The following is a 26775-nucleotide window of genomic DNA, read 5'->3' as shown; positions in this document are numbered from 1 at the left end:
GTTACCTACTTGGTGGACCTTGGAACTCCCAGGAGCCCCCACAGGGTGCTCCATGTTAACAGGCTGAAAGCATATGTTGACAGGGCAGACATGGGCTTGCTCATGGCTACAGATGAGGGGCAGGAGGAAGAGAGTGACCCTCTCCCAGACCTGTTGACTCAGAACCCTGAAGATGGCTCAGTTGATGGTGTGGCCTTAGATGGCAGCCTCACTGAACATCAGCAACATGACTGTAGACAGGTTTTACAGTCATATCGACATATGTTCTCCCTGACACCCAGTCAGACTAACTGGTGTACCCATGTGGTGGACACTGGTGATAGTCTTCCTGTAAAGAACAAAATTTACAGGCAGCCTGACCATGTCAGAGACTGTATCAAGGCTGAGGTGCAAAAGATGCTGGAGTTAGGTATCATTGAGCCTTCAGAGAGCCCCTGGGCTAGCCCAGTGGTTCTGGTCCCCAAACCTCACACCAAAGATGGAAGGAGAGAGATGAGGTTCTGTGTGGACTACAGAGGACTCAATGCTGTCACCAGGACAGATGCACACCCAATTCCAAGGGCAGATGAGCTCATAGACAAATTGGCTTCTGCCAAGTTTTTGAGCACATTTGACTTGACAGCTGGCTACTGGCTAATCAGGTTAGCTGAGGAGTCTAAAGCCAAGACAGCATTTTCTACCCCCAGTGGGCATTACCAGTTTGTGGTGATGCCCTTTGGTTTGAAAAATGCACCTGCCACCTTCCAAAGGTTGGTGAATCAAGTCCTTACTGGGTTGGATGACTTTTGTGCAGCATATCTGGATGATATTGCTGTTTTAGCTCCACCTGGGAGGATCACCTGGTCCACCTGAAGGAAGTGCTAGAGGCTCTGCAAAAGGCAGGCCTCACTATCAAGGCAACCAAGTGCCAGATAGGGCAGAGTAAGGTTGTGTACTTGGGCCACCTTGTGGGTGGAGGCCAAGTTCAACCACTGGAGAGTAAGATTCAGACCATAAAGGACTGGACTCCTCCAACTACCCAGACTCAGGTCAGAGCTTTCTTGGGCCTGACTGGGTACTACAGGAAGTTTGTTAAGAACTATGGGTCCATTGTGACTCCTCTTAATGATCTGACATCCAAGAAGATGCCCAAAAAGGTTCAGTGGACAGAATACTGTCAAAAGGCATTTGATGACCTGAAGAAGGCCATGTGCTCTGCACCTATCCTGAAGAGTCCTGACTACTCCAGAGAGTTTATTGTCCAAACAGATGCTTCTGAGTTGGGAGTGGGAGCTGTGCTTTCACAACTTAATGTAGATGGTCAAGACCAGCCCATTGCTTTCATTAGCAGAAGGCTGACCCCCAGAGAGAAACGTTGGTCAGCCATTGAGAGGGAGGCCTTTGCTGTGGTGTGGGCCCTGAAGAAGTTGAGACCATACTTGTTTGGCACTCACTTCAAGATTCAGACCGACCATAAGCCCCTCTTATGGCTTAATCAGATGAAGGGTGAAAACCCCAAACTGCTCAGGTGGTCCATTTCCCTACAGGGGATGGACTTTACAGTGTAGCACCGCCCAGGGACTGACCATGGTAATGCAGATGGTCTCTCCAGGTACTTCCACTTAGAACATGAAGACACAACTGGTCAAGGTTAGTCTAATGTCCCTGCGTTTGGGGGGGGGTTGTGTAGGAGAGTAGGGTCTGCTATCCTATGGTCACCCCAAATTTTTGCTTTTTGCTTCACTGGTTTATGACTTAATGTGGCTGTGGGCCTGCTAATCAGACCCACAGCCTGCTGTTCTCTCTCTAAATTGTAACCCATGTACTTTAGGTGCATAACGAAATTGGAACTGGTTCACCTTATTGGCCCCTGTAACAGTGTACCCAGGTACCCAGGGCATAGGTGCTTCCAAGGCCTACCAGGGGCTGCAGCATGTATTGTGCCACCCCTGGCCTGGCCTCCATATTTGACACAACTGGCTGATCACTCAGCTGGGGTAAGTCGGTGTAACCACCCCTTACTTAGGTGTAGTATTCCTATACCAAACCTAAAATGGACACATATGTTCCTATCAGTCACTCCTATGGAAGGCCTCATCAATCCTGGAGGCAGAGTGCTTGGAAATATGTGAGATGGTGCTCTGGCATGAGCTGAGCCTGTCTGCAGCTTTTGGAACCATGTCCTTTAGCTGTTTCATGATATTGCCATACCATATACTCTTAAGTGCATTATGAACCTCGCGGTTAAATGCTATCTTAGGTTTGGCTTTATCAAAACATGTCGAGTAAGGTGTCATACGAATTGGAATACTACCCCCTCGCCAGTTCTGGCGACGGGGGTAGCATTCCACCCTTCTAGAGGGACACGACATGTACCTAGCCTGAACCCCGGTTAAAGTTAAACAGAGCCTTAGCATCTCAAAATGGATGCTGCCACCACAGACACAAGTCTGACCTCCTGCTGCTGGGAGTCCTTCCAGCGAGGGCAGCTTGGACAAAGGGTTTCCTGCCTGCCTGCTACCACCACCCCAGACAGGATTTTGTGTATTGGGTAGGACAGGGCTGAATAGAATCAGACATGCCTGGGGCACACAAGGTGTCCCTGTGCATAGGCCAGTTCAAACCGGTGCTGGGGCTTTCCAGCCCCAGTCCTGGCGCGAAACTGGACCACCCCCCTTCCTGGTTCCACCCAGAGGAGGGACCTAGTAGGTGATCCGGCCCCCCAGATTCGAATAAGAGTGGGAGCTGTGTCCTGAGACTTCAGATCATCCTGAATCAACTTGAAATACAGAAGAAGACTGGACTTCGACATTCTGCTGCACAGAAGACGGAAGAGAATCTCCCTTGTGGCCAAGGAGTGACCACCCTGTGAACACAGGCACCAACCAGCAACTCGACGTCTGCTTTGCCGCCGCCTCCCGCCCGAGCCCAGAGCCTGACAAGACCCAGACTCCCAGACTTCTCACAGCCCGATCCACAGTCCCTGCAAAGAAGGGACCCGTGGAGGCACCGAGAGACGTGGGACCGGACATCTTGGAAGACCCCCGAAACGCTGACTGCGCAGCATCAGAGGCACCCTCGATGCTGTGCTTTGGGGTTTGAGAAGCCCCAACCTCGAGCAGCCCTTGCACCGAAGATCAGCCCCCCAGCATCTCCACGATCTGCGTGGGGCCCTTTTGCATCGTGCCACTCGACGCGCCTAACCGTCCACTTGCCAAGCGGCTAGTGGCCATCTTGGCGACGAAACCTACAACTTTCACTGCGGGTCTGGTTGCTCCAGACTTTCCCTTGCTCCTCTAAAAAGGAGCCCCTGCTCTGACCTTGCTGGTCCGAGTAACAAGCCTTTTTCGATTCCTGCGTGGCTTGCATTAGCCAAGGCCTGTTTGCTTCAATCAAGTTGCCGACACCGCCAACAGCGAGAAGCCTGCGTGGGACAGCCCGTGACCAACTCCTGGACGTCTTCGACCCCTCGTGTCCACGTGGCTGCAGAGAGAAGCTACACCTCGACGCCTGTTTGCACCCGACATCGCCTGGTTCCACTCTGGTTCCACGGTAGTCACTGGCTAGTGACTTTGAAACTTGTCCCCTCTGCTTTCAGGTCTTCACCTCTTCAGATCCACCCTTGGATCCACCGGAACTCTTCACATCGAGCTGCCTGCAGCATCTTCAGCTCCAAGCACCATCGACCTGCGTGACGAAACCCGACACTACTTCGACCCTATGCACCCGCTTCCTGTGGGTGAGGTAACTCAGCTCCGCCGGTGTTCCCACACTGGTACACACCTCTAGTGTCTGTGTCTGAAGTTTCATCCTTCTAGGTCACTCGGAAGGTTCCTTTCTAACTAACTTTGTACTTTTTACGCACCATAGACTTTGCATTGGTGAGTGCGTGCACTTTAAACACTGCACCCGAGTCCCGCGGGCCTTTCCCGACTTCTTCACTGTTAGTCCCGAACAGCTCCAGCGATTCCCCAGGCCCTAGGCCTCTTCACTTTCCCCATAGTGGTTCTTATACCACTATTTTAGTATATGGTTTAGGTGGCCCCTAGGGCTCATCCAAAATTGTGCAACTTTTGTGTATTTTAACTGTGTTTTGTTTTAACGCATTTGCTTCTGTGCTCATAAAGAGTATCAGGGATATTTGTAGTAATAAATCCATATATATTTTCAATATATATCTGTGTGGTGTCCTTTCATTTGGTATTCAAGGGATTGTATATGGTAAAACAGCTTGCTTCACATGCCTTTACAGAGTTTAGCCTAAGACTGCTTAGTCCATGCTACCCCTAGGATAGCTTGTCTATAAGGTTGACTTTACAACCTGCACCATAAGGGTTGCTTGGCATGGTACAAGGTGATCACTAGAACTAGTGAGCATCATATACCAGGCCAACTTCTCACATTGGTGAGCAGCGGATTGGGATTTGAGCTTGCTGTTGTTTTACCATTACAATCTTTGAAAATATCATTTGAAAGATCATACAGGTACCTGATAGGTACACTAAAACAAGACTAGATATACTTAAGTTCTACTGAACTTAGTTGTTGTAGAGGATAGGGAGTAGCACACCCTGACTACAACTACTAGATAGGTTTTGTAGGAAAACACCAGTGTAGGTAGATTGCAACACATCCACCACACTAGAGCAATGTCTGGAGCAGAGGGATCCACTGGACCCATCTCTGTTGAGAGTGACCCTCCAAGGGCACCATCCAAATTTGCTAGTTTTCCATTTAAGGAACTGAGGCAACTGTGTTCCATGAGAGGAATCAAAACAGGTCCTTCTCCTACAGCAGGACACCTCAGAGAGCTGTTAGACCAATCTGAAGCTCTAAGGAACTCCAAACCAGGACCCTCAGGGACTGGAGATGGAGGATCTCCCACTGAAGATGATAACTGTGTTTTGTTTTAACGCATTTGCTTCTGTGCTCATAAAGAGTATCAGGGATATTTGTAGTAATAAATCCATATATATTTTCAATATATATCTTTGTGGTGTCCTTTCATTTGGTATTCAAGGGATTGTATATGGTAAAACAGCTTGCTTCACATGCCTTTACAGAGTTTAGCCTAAGACTGCTTAGTCCATGCTACCCCTAGGATAGCTTGTCTATAAGGTTGACTTTACAACCTGCACCATAAGGGTTGCTTGGCATGGTACAAGGTGATCACTAGAACTAGTGAGCATCATATACCAGGCCAACTTCTCACACCGTACCTTGTGGATGACGGGCTTCGCTCCTTCCTTTAATCTTATGACGTGCTTAAACTTGGCCAATTCTCCTATTTGTCCACTGAACACTTTTAGATATGCCCGGTGCCATGCCTCGCCTTCCTGTCCGCCTTCCATGTCCATCAACAGCACCTTTTCGATGCCTCCTGGATTCAGCTGGATTCCCAGGGCGCCTTGATCCTTCCAACTGAGTACTGATGGTCCTTGTTCCGCTACATATAGTTTGCACTGTGCTTGTCTTCCCTTAAACTCAAATAGCAGTGGACAATAACCCAGCATGGGTATCCTCTGCCCCGTGTAGGTGACTGGCCTCACATCCATGGGGCGTAGTACTTCTTTAACTTTGGTCATGAACTTCTCTTCCCCACACTTGTCGTTGCACAATCGTGATGGGGGCACCTGAGTCCGCTACTATTTCAATCGGTAGTCCTCCCATATGCATGTTGAGTCTCGGCTTGTCTGTTTCTTTGCAGCCCACATCCAGGACTTGGACGTCGATGTAGAGGAGTTCTTCCAGGTCATCTTCTTCCTCTTGCGTTTCTTCCTCTGCCTGGCCTCCTTGGTCTATGTATTTGACCGTGGCTTCCTTGGATTTTCTACGACACACCTTCTCATAATGTCCGAACACGCCGCAGAACGCACACTTCGCCCTGAACGCTGGGCATACTTTGTCGTTGCACAGGTGCGACATGCTTCCACATCTGTAGCAGCTTGGTCTTCCTCCTCTACCTGTCTTCGGGTATGCTCCCCCAGTAGGTTGGCTTCTTCTGGATTCCGGGCCTTTTGGTGGGTCACGTTGCCTCAGTTTATCCCCTTTGTTCTGCATCATGATCTTGCAGACTGTTTGCGTGTTTCCGCTGTACTTTCTAGCGGCTTGTGCGCATCGCTTTGACTTCTCTGCCTTTTTCACCAAGGCCCACACTTCCTTCAGGGGAGCGTCCCCGTTGACCTACAGTTTTTCTTGAATGTGGGTGCTAGTCGTGTGCATTATGATTTGATCCCTTACCAACTCATCGTGGAGGGTCCCGAATTTACAAGTGAGCGCTAACTTCTGCAGTGCTGCCACATATTCATCCACCGTTTCTCCGCTGCCCTGTTTTCTCTGGAAGAAATTGTGTCTGTCAATGGCCACGCAAACCACTGGTCTGTAGTGCGCGTCCAGGTCCTCCAGGGCATGTTGGAAAACGTCCGTATCCGTCGCTGCCCTTGGACCCTTGACTATGGTGTCAAACACTCTTAGTCCTTCCGGGCCCAGATTGTGTAATAGTATCTTCCTCCTTCTCGTGTACGCGGTCTCACTCTCTTCTTCCAAGGCCTCCAAGTAATTTAGGAAGTATCGTTTCCAGTCTTCCCAGGGCATCGTGGGATCTCCCCTCTTTGGGAGGAACGGCACCATGTGGGTCAGAGAAGTAGACGGCGTCGCCATCCTGACGTTGCCCCTCGGGACTGCCTGGGCGGGAACCGCTTGGTTGGGCGGGCTGCCTGGTGCTTGTCGCGCGTCTCCGTGCTCCTCGTCGTCCTCTCTGCTGCCTGCGCCGTCCTTCGCACCCTCCGACGATGAGGTCACCTCTGGTTGCTATGCTGGGCCCCTCGACTTGCCCCCGCTGATCTGCCAGCTTGCCGTGGCCGTGGGGTAGGTGTGCACTGGACCGTGCTGGTGTCTCTTGGCCGTGTCTGGAAATGGGTAGGCCGTGTGGTCCCTTTCTGTACGTGATGGGCCCCTTCCTCTTTTTGTTTCCCCTGTTGGGCCCCTTTCCTGCTCTCACCGCTTCCCGCCTTTACCTGGGTGAGCAGATTCCGCGTCGACGCTGTGGGGTTCCTGCCGTGCGTCTCGCCGATGCTGGTGAGTTGAGGGTGCTGCACTGTTCCAGGCCCACTGGCCGACTCTCGCCCTCTGCCGCGCTCCGTGCTAGGCTCCTGGTGCTCTGTGTTGGGGTGGTCAATGGGTTCTTTTCCAGTGTATTTACGTATTTATTTATTTTTTTCCTTTTTGTGCCTCTATCGTTTCTGTAGACTCCGGTCCCGCCTCGTCCCCATTGTAAAGCTTCAATTGACCCCCTAAAGAATGCTCTGAGCCAGGTCTAGAGTAGAATATGTATTTATTCTAACGGAGCACCGGGGATATGCGTGCACTCTGTATTGCCGCGGGCGCCACACAAAATGGCTGCCTTCCGGTTCCGGTCGGGGACTTCCGGATCCGGCGCACATCCCCAACGACTAGAGCGTCGCCACAAGTCCATAGTATATGGTATCAGTGGTACCCAGGGACTGCAGTACTTGTTTTGCCACCCTGAGTGGGACAGGGTAATACATGGCTCCCAGTCTGCCACTGCAGACCGGAAGTGCAGTTTTAAACTGCTAGTATGACTTTGCAATTTAATTTAGTGGAAAAGTCGAAAACCTGCTCTTTTACTATATGAAAGTCACCCCTAAGGTCGCCATCAAAGGGCAAATGAGGATCACTTAGGAGAGGGGCTGCTCTATTGTTTAGGCACAAGAAACAGGAAGCCAGTTATCAAACAAGCTTTCCTCTTGATAGTCACACCTCCGGGTTTGGCTGAGGAGCTCCGCATGCCAAGAGAGGGGTTCTGCCATATTGGTAGTGGGCAGAATGGTTAATCTTGGATAGCCAGATACCAGAGTTCCCAGGAACTAGCCATCAGGAGGGAGGCAACGTGGTAGTTCATTGACTACCAACTGCGTCCTTCACTGAGGGTATTTTCTGAGCATAAATTGAATGCCCCTGGCATCCAGAACTCTGATCTTGTCCGGACTGGCAGGACAAAAGGACTGCTTTGCTGCACAGTGGAACCAATGAGAGGCTGCACCTGCGTGGACTGCACCTGCTGAACCTGGGTGGTTAGCAAAGGAGAGGGACTGTGCCCACTGTGTCCTGCTGAAGGAGAAGTTGTCTCCAATACCCAGCTAAAGCCAAGAGGGTCAGTTAGCTAACCACCTGTTCACAACACGGGCACACAGCGGCTGAGAAGCCTGCTGGGGCATGTTGGGATCCCAGAATCTTGGAGCCGTGCCAACCACTGTAGTGCAGCACCGGAGATAAGCACCTGATGCTCAAAGTTGCACCTGAGTGCTGAGCCCGGAGGAGTCTAGGGGGTGCAGATTGATCGCCCAGAGTTATTGCCTAGGAAAGGATTCGGCTCTGACCGCGATACTGGGCGAGAGGTGGCCCAGTAAGGACTGGACTACTACCAGCACAAAGACTACTTCGAGGGATGTCGACCCTGTGACCAGAACTGCCTCATGCCCTTTGTGGACCGAGGAGTAGCCGCTGGAAGGCCCCCGTTGATTGCAACGCATCCACAGCATCCTTGAGCATCTTCAGCATCCGGTGTCCCTTGCATCAGGACCACTTCCCTAGGAAACCATTGATGCAGGATAACTGGTTCTGAGGGCCTTGCTGGTCCCCCTGACTGCCTCCTGATGGGAGTTGGTTGCCTGAAGGGATTCTAAGAGACCGCAATACAAATAGCCCAACCTTTCGGTGGAAAAGTTTCTAATTGTCAGATTTGTTGAGTTTGCCAATGCTTGTTCGCAGTTGAGTGGAATGCTTTGATTTACTATACCTTTTAAATTCTATATCTCTGGAAAACTCCGGTAGATCTTTTTCGTGTGGTGTCTGAAAATACATTCTATTTTTATAAACTGGGGTCTTATTTCTTTGGTGTCTTGTAGGTTTCTTCTTCAATTGTTTGTGTGGTCTGCAAATGCATTGGACTTGTTCATCGGTGTAAGTCTTGGTGCTCAGAGCCACAGCTACCCGGGGTTAAGCTGAAGGTTTGACAAACGAAACCTAAGGGTCCTATATATGACATTAAACCTCATTCTTTTTTTATTCCTAACCTTTAGCTACCACTACCCACCGCTAAAAACCCTAAAATTACCCATACCTCCCTTTACCACTACTCCACTCTAAACCCTATATTTACCCATACCTCACTTTACCACTGCCCGCTTGGAAACCTAAATTTACTCATGCCTCCCTTTGCAACTACCCACCCCCAATTCTAAAGTTACCTTCTCTTACGAATCGTTATTTTCAATATCTATCTATATTCAGTGCTTAGTTTGCAGTGGCGGCTGGTGACATTTGAAAGTGGCGGGGCGTAGCGCGCGTGCCCGAACTCTCCCCCCCCCTCCCCGAAAATTGAGGGGCACAACGGAATAACAAGTCCCGCTCAAAGCCCTATACTTTAGCAAGGGCCCTCCCTTAGTGCAATAATGCAAAGGACATTAATACCCGCGATTCCACAGTCTGCAGTATTATTGACTCTCACAAACGTAACACACACATTCCTCAAGGGGAAAGAGGTTGTTATTGATGACAATGTGCTTAAATCAGATGCGGTAAAACCGTGTGTGTGTTATTCCCCATTCCAACCTAATTACCGGGGAAGTGGGTGCTAACAATTGCCACAGAGAGCGGTAACGGAATTATACCGGGTGATTTTTACAGCACAGTATTCCATGAAACTTGCCTTCAGGGGCTCAGTCCTGTCACGTCTTCGGTATACCAAAACAGACTTTTATCAATACTTTTGACCCAATGGGGGATCAATACACTTCATAATGCCAAGTATTAACACCAATAGTTTGTCATTGCTTTCCGCACAAAAGGGCCCCTACTACCCAGAGATTAGTACCACAGCGCAAAGATTAATATGTTAAAATAAAAAGTTAAATAAAACTGAAAGGTGAATCCGAAAACATTTCCCGTTGCAATACGAAATCAGTCACCTGCGTCTCAAGCCTGCACATAAAATAATGTGGCAAAGTACAAAATGAAAACCGTGATTTGCAGACGTGTGCATTCTATATTGTGCAATGTGCAAATGACAGTAAGTAATCTAGACAAGTGCGGTTTCCATACTGTATGCCGCCCAATATGCTTAAATACGAAGAATCGACCAATAGAAAATGCCTGTTACAAGTAGAAAATGGTGCACTGTGCACATGAGAGGATCTGGGACCTTTCCCAACCAAGAATCCTCAACCTATCAGGCTCAGTGAGTCTGTGGATGACAGTCACGGCTCGCTCACAGTGGGGGCCAGGGGGGTGGGGATAAATAAAATAAAAAACTTACCTTGTCTTCACTTGACCGGGTCTGCACCATCTCTGCTCTGGGGTCCCGTTGGCGCCTAAACTGATGGCTGCCAACTTGCCGAGACACAGTAGTAGCCAATCCTGATGCTGCTCTCTTTAGAGGAGAGCTGCTCTCTAAAGAGAGTAGCATCAGGATTGGGCTGAGCCTTAAAAAAACGTCGTTCTTTTTTTCAGCACTGGGGTACGTTGCATTAGGCAGGCAAACCCCTAATCTGTTTTTTTTTTTAAAACCACATAGTTTGCTAGCTGGAGAAACCCTGCTGGGCAAATACCACATGCGCAGTGAGTGCGCACTGTGCCGGCACAGAGTCAGTCCAGCGCCACCCAGTGTCAGACAGTGCATACTGTCCATGTCCATGACACACACCACGGCCGCAGGGCAATAATTATCGGGCAATTTATTCGAGCGGCGCGGTAATTTATAAAACTTTTATTAACGCGCCGCTCGAATAAATTGCCTGATAATTATAGGTGGGGCAACGCCCAAACGCCTTAATGGTAAAACCGCCACTGTTAGTTTGTGAAAGAAAGCATGCCGGTGCCCGAAGCCCTGCTCAGAAGCAGTTCGTTGGTACACTTAATCACCGGCGCACTGATAGTCTTTAATCCACTCCCAGGCACTCCTTACCTGTTTGTAGGATAGAGGCACGCATGGCTAAACCACGCGTGCCTCTACCTCGTAGCCCAAACCACGAATGCCTCTTAACCACGCATTCCTTTACCATGCATGCCTTTACCAAGCAATTTCATTGTAGATGCAGGTATGGTAAGGAGGTATGCATGGCTATGTTCACCACAAATCCGACCCCCCCACCCTAAGCTCTAATATTCAAACCACCTACCTGCCCCCCAGCCCTGAAGCCCAAAACCTGCCCTGAAAACTACCCCTTCCCCTCCGCCTGCCATAAGGCCTTAAAACCCTGCCCCTTACCATACGCGACCCCGTCCCCCTCACTGTCGCTTAAGCTACCCTAATTCCTTCCACTGTCCTGATGCCTAAAACCTTGCCAACAATTAAACTACCATTTCCCCTCCCCTACCGCCTAAAACACTGCCCCTTGCCATACACTACCCCACCCCAGCCGTAAAACTACACCAATCCCTTCCATTGGCCTGAGGCCTAAAACCCTGTCATCAATTAACAAAACTACTGTGATCCCTCCCTGTCCCGAACCCAAAAACTGCCCCTCATTTCTAAAAACAACCCTCTAACCTAGTAATTAAAACTACCCTGACCCCCCACCCGGAGCCCTAAAGACCTGCCCCCTTCCCACAAAAGTACCCCAAATCCCCTCCCCAGCCCTAAATGCGACCCTACCACTAAAAACGACACCCCGCCCCGCCCCAGCCCCACTTTTCTGTCCGCATCTGGAGCTTCCTGTTCAGATCCTTTCCCCGCCCATCCTGAACACTAGAGGGCCATCTGCCTTAACCCCGCACATACTGTTGAGGAAGATGCGTTATTCAGGCAAGCGTGGTTACGATTGCGGCGTTCCGGCACGCGTGGCTCTTCCCGCTTTGTTCCAAACGTTCCCCTTTCCGCCCCTTTTTCTCCCTCTTGCATGTTCCTGCTTTTGTCCTTTTGTGACAGCTTTGCTGTCTTTCTCTTTTTTCCTACTCATGCACCCAGGATGTATTTTTTTTCTAAAAATAAGGGCTGGTGCCCCCACCGGCAACCACAAGCTCAAATTAGGCCCTGTCTATATCTATATGTATACTTACCTCATCCATACTTACCATGCATGGTAAAGATGGTCTCCCCTGGGAGGGAGGGGGACCTGCCCCACAATCAACCATACCAGGTCTTTATAAAGACTCAGAAGACCGAATGCCTCAAAGATGCATCCTAATGAGTCATTGGAATATAGGTGGGAAACAGGAGACTCTTTATTGGCATGCCTGTTTATTCCTTATCAGGGAGAGTGTTATCTTCTAGCACAAGCTTTTCTTCCAGAGCTGAAATAGGAAGGGTTCTAGTTCCTACAGAAGCTGGCAAATCTTACCTTTCCTCAGCTGTCACTAGCTCTAATTAAAAGTTCAGCATTAAATGGAGACTGGACAAGAAAGAAACAATATATATGTGCAGGTGGAGTCTGCCTCTTGTAGCAAATGCAAGGTCTGGTGCAGCCAAGACCTTTAATTTTGGAAACAAATGCACATGGTGTAGGCTTTGGCCATTAGATGAAGGCAGTGTGTCAGCCCCTTTCAGCCATTGCTTTGAGACTGGCATGTCTGTGATCAACTCAGAAGAGTATTTCTCTATCAAAGTCCTTTGGGTGTTCGTTCCACTCCCTTCGGAGTATTTTTGTGCCATGCATTGTTTTAATAGTATTAGAGGAACTATTTGCTGAACATAGAAGCCGATTTTGAAAAGAACTCTCCACCTGAACCCCACTAAAACCAGCACATTCTGCATGATCACCAAATGAATACTTGAAGTGTGAGCTAAATAAGTATGTGAATGCACTAAAATGTTTTGTGTACAGGAAATGCTATTACAAATATTAAAAAAAAGTGATTTAGTATTAAAGTTAATGTGCATACTTTTCTTGATCAAAGATTAATTAAGCGCTCTTTCTTTACTTGTGTTGCTTTTCATGTGGACATCCACCTTTGCAAGATGGCTTCTATCTCTGCAGGCTGTTTGATTTTTAAAGGGAACTTTGCTCGCCTTGCCAAACTTGGTCTTTATAAAGGTTCAGAAGTACCTCCAGGCTGCGTCCTTAATCTTAGGGATACAGGGTGCTTGCTGGCTTATTGGCATACCAAATGAATCCTCATCTGGTGAAAGATGATTTCGGAGAGGAGTTTTAACACTAGTGTGCCTGCTTGTTGTTTTCCATTGCTCTCAAAACGACAGCATCTTTGATATCTTTCTTTTTCAAGAAATTTGTTTTCCTTTTCCAGTTTTTTGGCATTGCTGTTTTGATCCTTTTTCATTGACATTGGGTTTTTGCTCAACCAGTTTGATACATGAAATAAAGAGGTGTGCCGGTGTGTGCTCGCTACGTGTGCACCACTTAACATGTTTCCTATCAATTAGTGTGTCCCTGCAAGGGACATGCGTCTTAGTTCCCTTTTGTCATTCTGTTAGCCCCGCCATCTGCTTTGTTCACTGTGGTCTACTGTCTGGCTTCCGCCATGCAGGAACATGAGCATGCCCGTGTCATCAGTCTGTCTACTGTGCTGGGAGTCCAGCCCCACAGTACCAAGGAGATACTGCTTCATCGGGAGACCATCCCTCACCATGTGATTGAGTTTCCCAGGGATGTGCCGATCAATGCATGGACTACTTGACTTGAGTCCACACATCTGCAACTGTGAGGAGGGACTCAACTGTAGGGATGACATGTTATGCATGAGTAAAGAGTTGTGCTGAAAGTTGCATAGCTGTAGATAGGAGATGTGGAGATTGTTGTGTGTGCGGGGGGGTGTCTGTGTGGTATTTAAGGAGTTGCCACTTTGGGACAGTGCATACTCTTGTGTCACGAAGAGTGATGGGAGAAAGGTGGACATAATCACTGAAAACTCAGGTAGCACCAGTAGTTTAACCCCTTGTGTGCGGGGCAAATTCCCCGGCTGTGCTGGGGAGTGGGGGGGGCGCATACAGCGCCCCATGAGCTGACCTCGTCATGAGCATGCAAGGGGTTAAGCACGTACAACAATATGTTGATGGGCGTCCCAATTACTTATGGGCAATCTTCGTCTTAGTCAACTCATTCCTGACAGTGAAAGTTTTTCTCATCCAACAGGCTGGATATTCATTTCCTGCAATAATATTAAGGCAATCATTAGGCAAGCCAATGGGTCTTGTTTTAATGTACACATGCATGTACAAATGCACATAGGCATTTGTGCTGTCTGTCTTAAACTTGCATCCTACGGTATCTTGTATGTATGTGTCTTATTTTTAATTCCACATAGTTGATGTGCTGCATGAGACCAGTAATCATGCTTGGGGAATAAGAAATACAGCCACACTGCAAGCTTGAAGGAGGCATAGGGTGCAATAAAGAAACACATGGAACAGAAACCATCACAAAAAGTTGACAACCATTTGGCGTTCCTGTGTTAGCACGAGTTTGCACGCTAAAGCCAGTGCTATGCCTGTTTTTGTTACGTTGCCTTCCATGGGACAATTGTCTCCAGTTTCTGTTCCAAAGTTTTTTCTGTAGTACCTCCCCTTTGGATGATGGCTGTTTCCTCCTCTGAATTTACCATTGTTGAGTCTAATGAAAATGTCTTGTTGGCAAAGTGAAGGTTACGAACCTTTGACAAGTACAGTTGCTACATTCATCCATCTATGCCACACAGCTTGCACCCAGAGCTGGACTTTCATTGAACAAATCAGTACGCTCCGGAAGTTGCAGTCTTTGTTTGCTTTAGTTGAACCAATTAGAGTAAAGCGCTCAATGACAACAATCTGGAAAAAGAAAACCCAGTGATGGATATGTGTGCATGAATTTACTTGACAACATTTGAAATAATTTTTGGACATGAGTATTTTCCATGCAAAAATGGTTCATGGAATTTCAAATACTACAGAAAAAATAGTACTTTGCCTGCTGCAGCATATATACTTAAAATTGTATTTTTTTCTATCCTTTAGCATAAATTCCAGTCCATCATAAGGTGGCACCTATGATGCTACCTTATATTGCCTGGAGCTCTGGCCTTGTGTTTATAAACTCTAAAGCAACCCATGCTTCTTTTCAATCCCTGGAGATGTCCATGTTTTGGAAGCTATGTGGAATGATTTGACAAAATAGCTTAAAGTTGTGCTGCCTTGTGGCCAGTATCAAAAAGGTCCAAACAAAGACCAGAAGCCCATAATGACATGGATGGTAAATAACATTATTGCCAGATAGGGGGGAGTCACTTAAATAGTTTTTGACTCCGCAAAAGATACACATGTTGAGGATTGTTCTTACAGCTAAGTAAGCGTTCCTAATCCTAAAGACGTGTCATGTCTCCGTTTGTTGGATCATCAAAGTTCCTGATTAAAAGAGGCGTCATCTTTTTTGTCCCATAGAGGGTTCTAGAAAACGATGAGTATGCAGATGAATTACGCGATGAAGAAGACGAAATAGAAGATACACCGAAAAGAAGACACAGGGGTCGAGGACGAGTAAGTAGTCTTTACAAGAAAACAAATGTGAAATCGCTTGCGGCCACACAAAAAGATGCCAGCTATGTAATGGGTGAGTGATCAGGGCACAGTGGAGCTGCTGAGCGCGCGGTCTAAGAACTTCAGCAAAAGCTACTTATTTTGTACTACAGTTTTTCAAAGCTGTAAGTCAATCCCAGAGTGGAGGTATTTAATGTAAAGTATAAACTGTTTACTGCAAAAAAACAGCAAAAAAAACAATGCACTTCAAATTCATACGGTAAAATATCTTATATTCGAGAATGCTTGGTAATTCCCTAACTTAAAGTGTAAAGCTGCTATTTTACACATAGCACATATATAACATTGACAATGCTCTGAGCCGGCCCACCCCAAATGTCTGTTTTTCTAGCAGAATTTGTAAGTGTAAGATTAGCTCAAAAGCCTCTTTCTTTTTTTCTGATATGCATGGTTGGCAGCACCAAGGACAAAAAGCGTGGTCACACTTCTACTTGGGAGACATACTGAAGTATACAAAAAGTGATGGATGGAACACTTGAAATAATCTCAGCCACTGGTAATTACTCCGGCAACATCCCAGTCCATCATTATTTTGCACACCATGCTATATCAGTTTGGACCCCGCTATATGCAAATCAGTCTTGACCCTGCTCCAATGGGAACAGTTCAGACCGAACTGCTACCCTGAACCGGAACACAAGCAACCCCTGACTCGTTTCATCCTTATTATGGACTCACATACCAGGTACAGCTTGATTCTAGAGACAGTGTGCCTGGGGACCCATGTCTGAGCATGCCCGTCCCACTTCGGACGACACACTAAAGTATGCATAAAGTGAATTAATCTTAGCCACTGAAAATTTCTTTAGCCACATCCCAGTCCATCATTATTTTGCACATCATGCCATCTCAGACGGATATGGATGCGGTCTGAGCGATTGCAGTGGCTGAGATTAATTCTAGGATTTCCTCCTTCAACTTGTTGTTTTTGCCTTTGATGCCCTAAGTTTGCAGGATATTCCCAGACGTGGGTCCCAGGCTCACTGGGCCACTGGAACCAAGCCATTCCGGACTGAAAAGCCCTAATGAGGGCATCACCGGTCCTGGGTTACTAGTATTCTGGTTCAGGCAGGACCTGGCCTGGCAGTTCCGGCTGATCTGCTCCCATGAGGAGCAGTGCCAAGACTGATTTGCATATGGCTGGGTCCTAACTGAGGTGGCATGGTGGGTGAAAACCAATGGATTGGGACACAGACAGAGTGATTGCCAATGGCTGAGATTAATTCAAGCATTCTATCCAACACCTCATTGTTTTTACATTTCTACTTGGGGGCATATACATGTTGAGCTACTGAGGTTCTTATAACATGAAGACTCATGTAAAGTGTTGGTGCCGTAGACGTGCTGTGTCAGAAGGCGTAACTTTCCTACTAAAGACTGACCACTACCCAGAGTTTCTCAAATGGTGCATACTTGTGTAAATTACGTAGTACTCTTGGTAATGATCATACAGCACTTGCCATCACCAATGGGAATCTCGACCAATATGCAAGATTGTTTCTCTTTCCAATACAATACTTTTTTTCTTTCATTCTTCTGCCCACTCTCCTTCCTTCATGCTGAACTAAATTGTTCCTCTCTTTTTAGTACCACTAAGGTCTCATTTGAGCTCATGGTATGACAGGCTCTATCCTTGGAAGGAAGAGCAATGTGCTTTCTTGAAAAATGTTTCTGCTCCTTTTTGACTCTCATATGCTTCCTTAGCACCCCTATCCCGGACTGCTTTGCGGCATCCTCAAAAAGTATCTTAAGTGAGTGAGGGCATTCTGGTGTAACACATCACAACATATTCAAAAGACTTGGTAAAGAGCTGTATTATATTTATTGGAGCTTGCGAACAGCGCTGTGTCCTTCTTTCGTTCCCCAGCTTAACTGCCCTGTAATCCCTTGAAATAGCAAAAGCAAAAAAAAATATTAATTTAAAAATGTTCATTTAATCGATCAGGCTTTCTTGGAATTTTTTTAGACGTTCTGAGCACCTGTTCATCGTGTTGATTATTCAGTTGTATGTTTTCCTGTCCACTAATTGGTTTAAGTTTTTGGATGTTTTTTATTTCTTTTTATTATTCTGTTGTTATCTTTTGCTGTTAGTGCTGTTCCCTCAACCCTTGTTATTTGCATAGGTATAGGGTGAAATTTGCTTTCTGATTTCCTTATCTGCTGTTGACGTACTGATACCAAATCACCTATTTGATATTCTTGCTCTCGGCAATTTTCTTCTACTTTTTGCATAATATTTCATTTTGTTCTTCGCTTTTTATCTCTCTGCATTATTTCTTCATAATACTTTGGTGGATCTGCTGGCAGATGTTTTACACAAGTTTGTCTTGATTGACCAAAAGTTAAGTCTGACAGACATTTTCCAGTTGACACATGAGGAGTATTTCTGTAATCTTGCTTGAGGCCATATTGGAGGTGTTCTTCTGTGTACTGTTCACAAAAAAATAATTTCGACTAAATGATGGTCCATTGTCTGTTTTCAATATATTAGGTATTCCCCATGTAGAGAAAATTTCATCAAGAACCGCAAGTACCACTGATGTAGATGTTGACGACACCACTTTCACTATAGGGAACTGCGAATATTCAACTATTATCACTAACTGATAATGTCCTGAGTCCAATAGTCCATAGAAAACTACTGCTATATTAGACCATACAGCATTTGGTAACTCAGACATATGCAACTTTTCCATCCCTTTTTCCTTGGAAGTACATTGACATAAATGACAAGATGTAACCACTTCTTCTACCTGACTGTCTAATCTGGGAAACCATAATGTTCGAGGCATATGGGCTGCAGATGGTACATTTATGAATAGATCGCCATCTGGTGTTGGGCTCGGATGATTGCACTTGTTTTTCTTCTGGAGAAGTCTTTGTCGTCATCGATGACTCCTCCTCTTGGTGTTAGTGCGCATGGGCATCGGCTCCATCCTTAGATTGTTTTTTTCCGCCATCGGGTTCGGATGAGGATCGAAGCGCTCCGGACCGACTTCGATAAAGAAGGTTATATTCGGCGCGTAACCCTTTCCAATTCGACGGTATTGTTATCGAACGCGACTTCACTTCCATCTCGACGCGTTTTGAAGAACGACGACTACGAGAAGACCAGCTCGACGTAGTCCAGCCCGGAGTCCATGGAAAGGACTCCATTCAAAAAATTTCCAACGTGTGGTGCTAAGTTCCCACACAAGGACCTACACGAGGTGTGCAACCTCTGCTTGTCCCCTGAACACGAATCCAGGGACTGTGACGCCTGTGCAGCATTTTCCTCAAAATCGACGATTAGAAACCGTTGAGCTCGAAGACACGAGGTATCGAGAATGCAGTCACAAGCAATCCCGGAGCTGTTCGAGGACCAGCACCTAGAAGAGGAGGAAGAGGAGGTCGACGAGGCGGGGTCAGAAGCGGACGAGTCCGACGTCGAGGAAATCGACGTCCAACAAACCGTGAGTGACGACGTCCCGTTACCCAAGAACAGACCCCGCACGGTGTCGACCCCGCCCTCGAGCCCGGTCAGACAACCGAAAAAAGTTTCCGACGCCCCGCCTTCGGGCCCGGCAACGAAACCGAAACACTCGGTCTCCCATCATGGTGGTTCCGATAAACGACCCACCACGACATCGACACCGAAGCTCCATGTCAAGGAAAGCTCGAAGTCGAGACAGTCCATGTCGACACCGAAACACGTTTCGACGTCGAAAACACCTTCGACACCGAAGACATCCTCGATGCCGAAAGCATCGGATCCGAATAAAATCTCGGTGTCGAAAATACAAATGGACAGTCAGAAGAAAAAACACCTTTCGGACCCGAAAACTGCGGTACCGACACAGGAATATAAAACCGATCCTAAACAAAAGACTCTGTTTATTGATCCACAAACTGGCAAGGTAGTCACAGAACTACCTAAAAAGAGGAAGAATGAACAATCGGACGACAAAACTCCTCCGAAGAAGAGAACAATGGGGACGAATACAACTCCTCCCCCTTCTCCACAACCTAGAGACACACCCTCTTCTCCTCTTCCTCACAATAGGCCAACTAAACCTTTCACACGCCCATCCACACCTACAACAGATGTAGATAGTGACACAGGAGAGGGAGAACATCCTGGGGATGATGAAGACACAATCCCAGAGGAGGCAGACCCATGGGAGGAGTACAATGTAGGGTCAGATAATGACAACGACCCTGAATTGTATCCCTCAAAACCCTCACCACCTGATGATAATACTGGGTTTGCACAATTAATTAATAGAGCAGCAAAATACCACAAGGTAGATCTACATGCAGAACCTCAAATTGAGGACTTCTTGTTAGAAACACTACCTGCTGCACAAAGAACATCAGGAACATTACCAATGCTTAAAGGCCTACTTAGTCACACATCAGAGATATTCAAAGACCCGGTGAGGGCTAGAATATTAAACCCAAGAATTGATAAAAAATATAAGGCAGCTCCAAAGGATCCAATATTTATCAAGGGACAAATTCCTCTAGACTCACTAGTGGTCACAAACGCTCGTAAGAGAGCAAACTCTTTATATACAGGAGAAGCTCCACCTCCTGACAAAGAGTCTAAACTAATAGATGCCTCTGGCAAGAGAGTAGCATCCCAAGCGGCAAACAGCTGGCGCATAGCTAATACGCAAGCATTACTTGCAAGGTATGACAGAGCTCATTATGATGAATTAGAAAAACTCATCACGCATCTCCCCAAAGAACATCAAAAGAGGGCAGATCAGCTCATACAGGAAGGAAAGATAATTACTAACACTTCCATTAAGTGCGCCCTAGACGCAGCAGACACTGCAGCAAGATCCATAAACACAAGCATCATGATAAGGAGACATGCATGGCTCAGAGTCTCAGGGTTCAAACAAGAAGTACAAACATCCTTATTGAACCAGCCTTTTGATGAGAAAACACTTTTCGGATCAGGGACAGATGAGGCCTTAGAAAAGATGAAAAAGGACACGGACACGGCTAAATCAATGGGAGCATTGCAACAGCCCACCCAAAGAGGTTCCTTTCGTAGGTCCAACTATAGAGGAGGATCCAAAAATACAGGCACAAGCCAGCAACAGACCTCTTTTACACCAACATCACCCAGAGGTAATGCTAGGGGCAGTTACAGAGGTAACAACAACAAGGGTAGAGGTCGCGGAAACAACAACAACCGCAACTCTCCAACCCCAAAACAGTGACTTCATACAGCTCCCCCCAGACCACATAACACCGGTCGGGGGACGCCTATCACAGTTCCTACCTGCCTGGGAAAACATCACATCAGACAGGTGGGTGAGACAAATTATCCAACATGGTTATTGCCTAGAACTCACAGCTACCCCACCAAACATCCCCCCCAAACAGCGTCCAATGAAGCAAGATCACCTGACCCTGTTAAAACAAGAAGTACTATCCCTGCTAGAAAAGCATGCCATAGAGAAGGTTCCACAGCACCAACAAGGAACAGGAGTATACTCCCTACACTTCCTAATTCCCAAAAAGGACGGGTCTTTAAGGCCAATATTGGACCTAAGACCTCTCAACGCATACATAAATTCGGAACATTTCCACATGGTCACGCTCCAACAAGTACTTCCTTTACTGAAGAAAGGGGACTTTCTTTCTACACTGGATCTAAAAGACGCTTACTTTCATATCCCGATTCACAAAGCCCACAGGAAATACCTCAGGTTTGTGGTAGACGGACAACGTTATCAGTTCAAAGTCCTTCCGTTTGGTGTCACAACGGCACCAAGGGTGTTCACAAAATGCCTAGCAGTGGTGGCAGCTCACCTAAGAAGACAACAAATATAGTCTTCCCCTACTTGGACGACTGGCTAATAAAGGCCAAGTCACAAGAGGAATGTCTTCAGAACACACAAAAGACAATTCAGCTGCTACACCAGCTAGGGTTCACGGTGAACTACAAAAAGTCACACCTGCAACCAAGCAAGGTTCAACAATATCTGGGGGCTACTATAGACACAGAAAAAGCCAAAGTATACCCCAATCCAGCCAGGATACAAACAATGCTTACAATCATTCAAAGATTCCAGCCACAACACTCACTAGCAGCAAGAGTGTTCATGCAGCTATTAGGGATGATGTCATCCTGCATACTGCTAATACCATATGCCAAACTACAAATGCGTCCGCTACAAGAATGTTTAGCGACACAGTGGAATCAGGCTCAAGGACAGATTACAGATCTGGTGTTGGTAGACGACCGCACACACCGCTCTCTGAAGTGGTGGAACACAACAAACATTACCAAGGGGCGGTCGTTCCTAGAACCAATTCCACAGGTGACAATAACAGCGGACGCATCGCTCACGGGATGGGGAGAACATATGGAGAAATACACAGTGCAAGGAAGGTGGAGTGTGCAGGAAAGAAGACTGCACATCAATCATCTAGAACTACTAGCAGTGTTTCTAGCATTGAAAGCCTTTCAAATACATGTTACCGACAAAGCAGTCCTGATCAGAACAGACAACATGACAGCAATGTATTATATTCAAAAACAGGGGGGGACGCACTCTCTCCAACTATCCAGACTAGCACAGGAAATTTGGAGATGGGCCATTCCTCAAAACATCTATCTGTTAGCCGAACACCTGCCCATGTGTATGCTGTGATCCCCCTTCCAGGTTGACTGATATTAATCCGACCCCATGCTCTACATCTCACTCCTGCCTCTCTGTTCTGTGGTTTCCCTTCATGCAGCAACCCAATGTTGGACATGAAAGAGATTCTGTGGCCTTCCCCTTAATATTTCACTATCAACAAACCCCCGTGGTTTCTTCAAAATATTTCAAAATTGAAATGTTTACTTTTTTGCCATTGATTTCCTGAGTCCTAAAGAGTTGGACCCTTTACAGGTTATCTCTGCCTATTAGCAAAATGTATGCTAATTATTTAATCAAGGCTTATATCCTTCAATATGTACGTCTTGGTTTGTAAATAATCGATGCTTAAATTGTAAACTAGAAGGCGATAAGGAAGTAACTGAACACCACTTTCCTTCACAAATATAAAACTTTATAAATAAAAAAAAAAAACTTTGGAAATTCTATAGTGTTCTATGAATGTGTATGAGGGCATTCTTGTGGATGAAGGTTCCTATGCTTGCTGTCTTGTGATTGGGTGCATGGACCCAACATGGCTCCCTTGGTTGTGGTCTGGAAATTTGCCGCTATCGGAACCACTTAGTACTTGCCTCAGAGCCATGCTGGTTCAAGAAAGTAACTACTGAGATGGAACTACTTCATCTAAACTCAGATGCTAAGGACCTGCAAATATATATGTATATGTACCTTTGTATTGACTGTACTATTGGTATTAAATCTCTTCAGTTGTAAGTGGAGAAAGCCTTACTTAATGAGTTATTACCAATAACAATAGACCTTAAACACATGGGGCTCTATGTAAAACCACCATTTTCTGTTTTTGTATTGTCCGTATTCATATTCACCACTAGTTTTATCTGAAAGAAACTCTTAGTCTGATGATAATAATGATACTGATCATAATTAGTGTTGAAAGAAATGTGTGTGTGTATATATATATATATATATATATATCAGAGACCAGTTTGTGTTGTAGTAATAGTAAATACCAGACAATGTTTGTAGAAATAAGCATGGCTGAAATATGAATAGTGAATATTATTGTATACCTGAAGCTAGACATTTCTTTCATATTGTTTGACTGCCATTTTTAATATGTTCAAATGTATGCACAACCAAGCTTTATTGTGATGGGCAGCAAACCTTGATTGGAACTGGAATGCTAAAACAGAGTGGGCTCTGTAATATTACTTAAACAGTGGCTGAAAGAATGGCAAGCATGAGCCTGTGTGCCAGGTGGGTTAGTTGAAAATAAAGCCCTGTCAATTTGTCTGGAGAAAAACATTGCCACTTAACTCTTTTCAGATGACTGGACTCAATCTGGGATTAGGGCTGTGTACCGTACGTCACCGTGTGCTCGCTGTCGGTGTCTGTGTTAGAGTGAGGGATTCTTTCATGGGCTAGTCATGGAGGCATTGTGAGCTTAACGTTAATTCCCTTGTTGCTTCTTCCAGGCCCGGGGCTCAGCAGGTGGCAGGAAAAAAAACGACGCCGCTGCCGCACAGGAAGACCACGATAAACCTTATGTCTGTGACAGTAAGTAGGCTCTCCGCACCCTCCATCTGTGCCCACATCCGCTCTGCCCTTGCCCTCTTGTTCCTGCTCACTCTAGCCTTGTCCAGCCCTCCAGAACCAAGTCAAGCCCTCACTGGGTCTACCACTGTGTGCACTGCTTCTGTTGGCCTAGCATGTGTCAGTTCTTCAGTTCTGCCTGCATGAATGAATGATGTGCTGATTCTTAGAACCGCCCACAGCCTCTCTTTGCATTTCATCCAGGTGCTCCTCTTTCCACACTTCTTTCTCCTATCTTCTCCACCATCTTTTCTGTTTGCATTTACACTGTCTAATAATGTTGCTTCTGCTAAGCAGTTTATTCACCTTTAATGATTTATTTGCTTTGTAGCCTACCTTCCTTAACTTTTGCTCCCCCCCCCCCTTGATTTCTCTCCTTTTCTCTCTGCACCTCCCACCCCTACCAGAAACATCTCTAGGGTACATTGTGTGCCTCTTATGCCTCTTTAGGGTCCCTATTGGTTTCTCACCTTTCCATAGCCAGATTCTCTGCTTTTTGGGTCATAAATATCTTGGCACTCCCTTACATCTAATTTTTGGGAGAATCCAGATAAATTGAGAACTTGTATCATGTTCAAAGAGGAATACCCACACTTTAGCTTTGGTGATGTACTTTTCTTGTGGCTGTGTAGCACATGTACTTTTCTTGTGGCTGTGTAGCACAGCGACTACAAGTGACCTCTTGGTGCTTGACTGAGCACAGATCTAAAATGTGTCTGATTTGTGGAGTAAGCTATGTCTTGGGGCATTTACAGAAAGATGAGTAGCATCACGCGGATTGCAGCTAAAGTAATAGTGTTCCATTGGCTTGTCCAAGTGGCACATGGAAGTTTTAGGAAGTCATTGTACAAGCATCAGACAGAACACAAATTATAGTGTCGGATGCAGGCGGTGAGGACCAAGGGAGAGGTATCAAGAAGGCCTCTGAGCAATAACCTGGGTACTTTAATAGTGTAGAGTTACAGTCAGCCACTGTACAATGATGAGCAATTGATCTGTTCTGGTAACACAGGTGGCAAGATGGTTTGAAATATTGTAGTTGCACTGTAGGAGGGACCTAAAACATGACAGAAGGCTCGGATGGACCCCAGTATGACAACCTAGTCCTGAGACCGTAACCCCATTATCACACTAGGTCTTTCGGATTGTGGTCAGTATTCTATAATTTTGAGATTAGAAAAGCATCCTTTAGTGAGACAAACTGTTTAAAAGAATTGAGGGAACTATCTACTGAAAAAACAGTATAATTTACTGCTATAGTGGGTGAGATATTTGCCTGAAATACTTAACAATCCAAAGATTTTCAGTGAGCCGTTCTTATCATAAGACTATGCCAGGGCTTGTGTAATTTCTTTTGTCACGTTACTGAATGCCATTTGCCCTTCACCCTATCCCTTCTGGCACAGGAACATGTTTGTAGCAGATACACATGCTCTGCACATTCCTTCCATCTCGTGTTGGGCTCAGACGTTTGCAGGTTGTTTTTCTTCAAAGAAGCCTTTCGAGTCTCAGGATGTGTAGCTATTCATCCCTTAGTGGACAGTGTGTTTGGGCACTGGCTCTGGTTTGGATGTACACTAAGACGTCTCCAAGTTTTGGCATGTTTCAGATGCTTCTTCGGGTCCATGTGGCTAGATTGCAACACAGATGATTTGAAATAGCCAGTTCGTGTTCATCAACTTCCATCACATTCTGAGGACCCACGACTAGCATTCCTGTCCCTTCACACTAAGGCTGTGCACCCTTAAAGGATCCCAATCTCCCCCCCCATGCCCACCTAGAGCTTTGACGACCAAGAATGCATATAGCAAGGAGGTGATTGAATAGTCACTCTTTCAAAACTGACCTTAGTGCAAGCCCAATTATCTGTGGTCAGACCATAAAGAAGTCTGGAGGTTGTATCTTTTTCTGGACCATGACGAGGTCTCCTGTCAGGCCTGCCTCGACCTCTGCTCCTTGAAATCCTAAAGGTACTGCAGGGAGAGGCGTTTGGCTCACTGCAAAAAGCACCAACAGTTGTCATCCAAGACTCCCATTATCTTAGGCGCAAAGGACCCCTTTGGCACAAACAAAGGAGAAGAGGCCGGCCCACCAAAACTCAGGCAGTAAAAGTCTCACCCAGTCTTCTCGAGTGCTTCTGAATACGAGGAGGAATAGAGCTTCAAGCCAGCACCAAAGTCCAGCATCCCTTGAACCAAGACCGCACACAGGGTTGTACATATTCCCCTCAACCCTAACACTCAAAACCTCACAAGAAGTTCCATGCTGAGGTAAAACACCACTCCTGTGTGAGTCAGGAATCAAACCTTGTTCACAAGAGACTGCTGCTTTCAGGCTCCAGTTGGCAATCTGAAAATTCCTCGGAATCAAAAAAGGCTCCTACACAGCCCAAGAGTGCCAAACAGCCTAGTCGGCACTTGAAACCAGCGCAGAAGGCACCACTGAAGCTCCAGTCGATGCCGAAAATGTCTTTGACACCAAATATCCCGTTGATATCAAAAGAGCCTTCAACAGTTGAACCGGAGAAATCTCAGTTGCCCATCCTGTAGATGCTCTAAGAGGTGCTCTTCCTCATCCCGGCATCGGAGAGTATCATGGCAATGTACCTCCACCGAAGCCAGATGAGACTCTGCCTCACAAAACAAGGCTTGTCTTCAAATAAGAACCTGTTTTTGAAGCCCCAATGAAGAAGCCCTAGCCCTCTCCCCTAAGTTTCATCCCACCTCCCTCAACTTTACCACCACCTCCTTCTTTGCAACACTGTCGCACACCACCCTCTGCCTACACAAGGGTCATCCGAGGGGTTGCCACACACCTTATCTGACTCAGGGAGTTCCTTATATCCTACTGCTTCATTTGACAAGCCCTTCGATCCAGGGCCCACAGATTGCCCCTGACATGACTACAATGTCTACCCCCTTGGTGACCCAGATTTGGGCCACTATCTCATCAGGGCATCCCCACCTAGTGATACCACAGCTTACAATGAGGTCATTCAACGGACCACGGCCTTCCACAGGGTGCACATGCATGTCC

The 26775-nt window shown here is 46.5% G+C and overlaps 1 protein-coding gene across 7 annotated transcripts in view; it reads left to right on the top strand.

The window, feature by feature from the left end:
* The window catches only part of DPF3 (double PHD fingers 3), a 506881-nt gene that overhangs the window by 384623 nt on the left and 95483 nt on the right, over positions 1-26775 (top strand). For all 7 annotated transcript variants that reach the window (XR_013600840.1, XR_013600839.1, XM_078659480.1 and 4 more), the window contains exons 5-6: positions 15368-15463; positions 23622-23703. Coding sequence is in view for 5 of the 7 variants with exons in the window: in XM_078659480.1 (XP_078515606.1) it covers positions 15368-15463; positions 23622-23703 (178 nt within the window). In the remaining 2 variants the exon portion in view is untranslated. The remainder of the gene's footprint in view (positions 1-15367; positions 15464-23621; positions 23704-26775) is intronic.

The sequence above is a fragment of the Lissotriton helveticus genome, chromosome 9 (genome assembly GCF_964261635.1).
Source record: "Lissotriton helveticus chromosome 9, aLisHel1.1, whole genome shotgun sequence".
NCBI lineage: Eukaryota > Metazoa > Chordata > Amphibia > Caudata > Salamandridae > Lissotriton > Lissotriton helveticus.
The sequence above is the reverse complement of the archived record's forward strand: the minus strand, read 5'-3'. Positions and strand labels throughout refer to the sequence as shown.